The sequence below is a fragment of the Teleopsis dalmanni genome, unplaced genomic scaffold (genome assembly GCF_002237135.1).
Source record: "Teleopsis dalmanni isolate 2A unplaced genomic scaffold, ASM223713v2 unscaffolded_contig_5437, whole genome shotgun sequence".
Taxonomy (NCBI): Eukaryota; Metazoa; Arthropoda; class Insecta; order Diptera; family Diopsidae; genus Teleopsis; species Teleopsis dalmanni.
The window spans coordinates 1-1,465 of record NW_024036819.1 but is presented as its reverse complement, the minus strand read 5'-3'; the positions used below and the strand labels follow the sequence as shown (position 1 = coordinate 1,465).

General features: G+C 28.9%; 1 protein-coding gene across 1 annotated transcript; it reads left to right on the top strand.

Moving 5' to 3' along the window:
• The first annotated feature begins 10 nt into the window (after positions 1–10).
• LOC119665445 (cyclin-dependent kinase 20-like) lies at positions 11–1,202 on the top strand. Its single transcript, XM_038074668.1, has 5 exons — positions 11–211; positions 272–460; positions 589–828; positions 894–1,000; positions 1,064–1,202. The coding sequence occupies exons 1-5, from the start codon at positions 11–13 to the stop codon at positions 1,200–1,202; spliced, it is 876 nt and encodes a 291-aa protein (XP_037930596.1).
• The last annotated feature ends 263 nt before the right edge of the window (positions 1,203–1,465 follow it).

Sequence of the window (1,465 nt, the reverse complement as noted above, 5' to 3'; positions counted from 1 at the left end):
ATATAAAACAATGGAAGATTATGCTCCAGGTCGTTATAAAATGCTAGAAAAAATAGGCGAGGGAGTGCATGGATTCGTTTTCAAAGCTATCGATTTACATCGTAATAAAGAAGTGGCTATCAAAAAAGTTGCATTAAAAAATAAATTTGGAAATATTTCATTGAGCACTTTGCGAGAAATCAAAACTTTACAATTATGTAAATCAGATAATGTAAATAAAAAGTTTATACAGATAATAGTGACAATTATACAAAATTCTAGTATCTTTTAGATAATAACTATTATTGACATATATCCAGACCTTATTGGATTGTCTTTAGTGCTTGAATATATGCCAGATACCCTGTATGCCAAACTTAAAAACGAAGCAAGCCCCTTAAGCAGGCAACAAGTACGAAAATTCTCGTTGATGATGATGAAGGGTATTGAGTATTTGCACGGACTTGGTATTATGCATAGGGTAAGTTGTAAAATAGGTGTTAGATTATAACTATTTATAATTATCTATTAAATTATTAATTAATATTTTTAAAAGACAACAACAGCCTATTCAGTTATTAGTAACTATATTATATTGTTTGTTTGTAGGATATAAAACCAGCCAATCTTCTTATCAGCCAAAATGATGTTTTGAAAATTGCAGATTTTGGACTTGCACGTCTGTATTTTTCAGAAGAGGAAGATAAATTGTATTCTCCGCAAGTGTCTACACGTTGGTATCGAGCACCTGAAATTTTATGGGGCAGTCAGAAATATACACCTGGTGTGGATATATGGGCAGCAGGATGTGTTATAGCTGAAATGTTAAGAGGAGTTCCTTTATTCGCTGTACGTCAATTGTTGTAAATTGTTGTTGTACTTTTCTGTTAAAAAAGTTATATATTACCTATTAGGGTACGACTGACATTGAACAGCTTGCTTTAGTCATAAGAACGCTAGGTAGTCCGCAACTGAATGAATGGCCTGAACTTAAATCTTTGCCAGATTTCAATAAAATACGGTAACAAATTTAGAATTGAGATATTTTAATAATATAATTTTAAAAGAATATTTAATTGTATAGATTTCCTAATGCAGTTGGAATTCATTGGGATAACTTATTTCCTAGTTGTACACATGCAGTTGAAATTAATTTGGTATCAAATTTAGTTGTATATAATCCAAAAAATCGACTTAAGGCTTCTGAGGTAAATATCAGATGATATAGGTATGATTTTATGTAGACATATATTTTTCAGGCTAAAAGACATGAATATTTTAGATGAAATTAAATTATAAAATCCATATTAACATGTTCGGGATATATAAGTATATATAAGTATATGCTCAAATAATTTTTCGAATATTATTTAAAAATGGAAGAATAATATTTGCAATTTTACTAAGTTTTACTTTGTTGAAACTAATTACTAACAAGGTTCATAGATATTATCTATGTATAAAAAATAAAATCTACGTATACAAA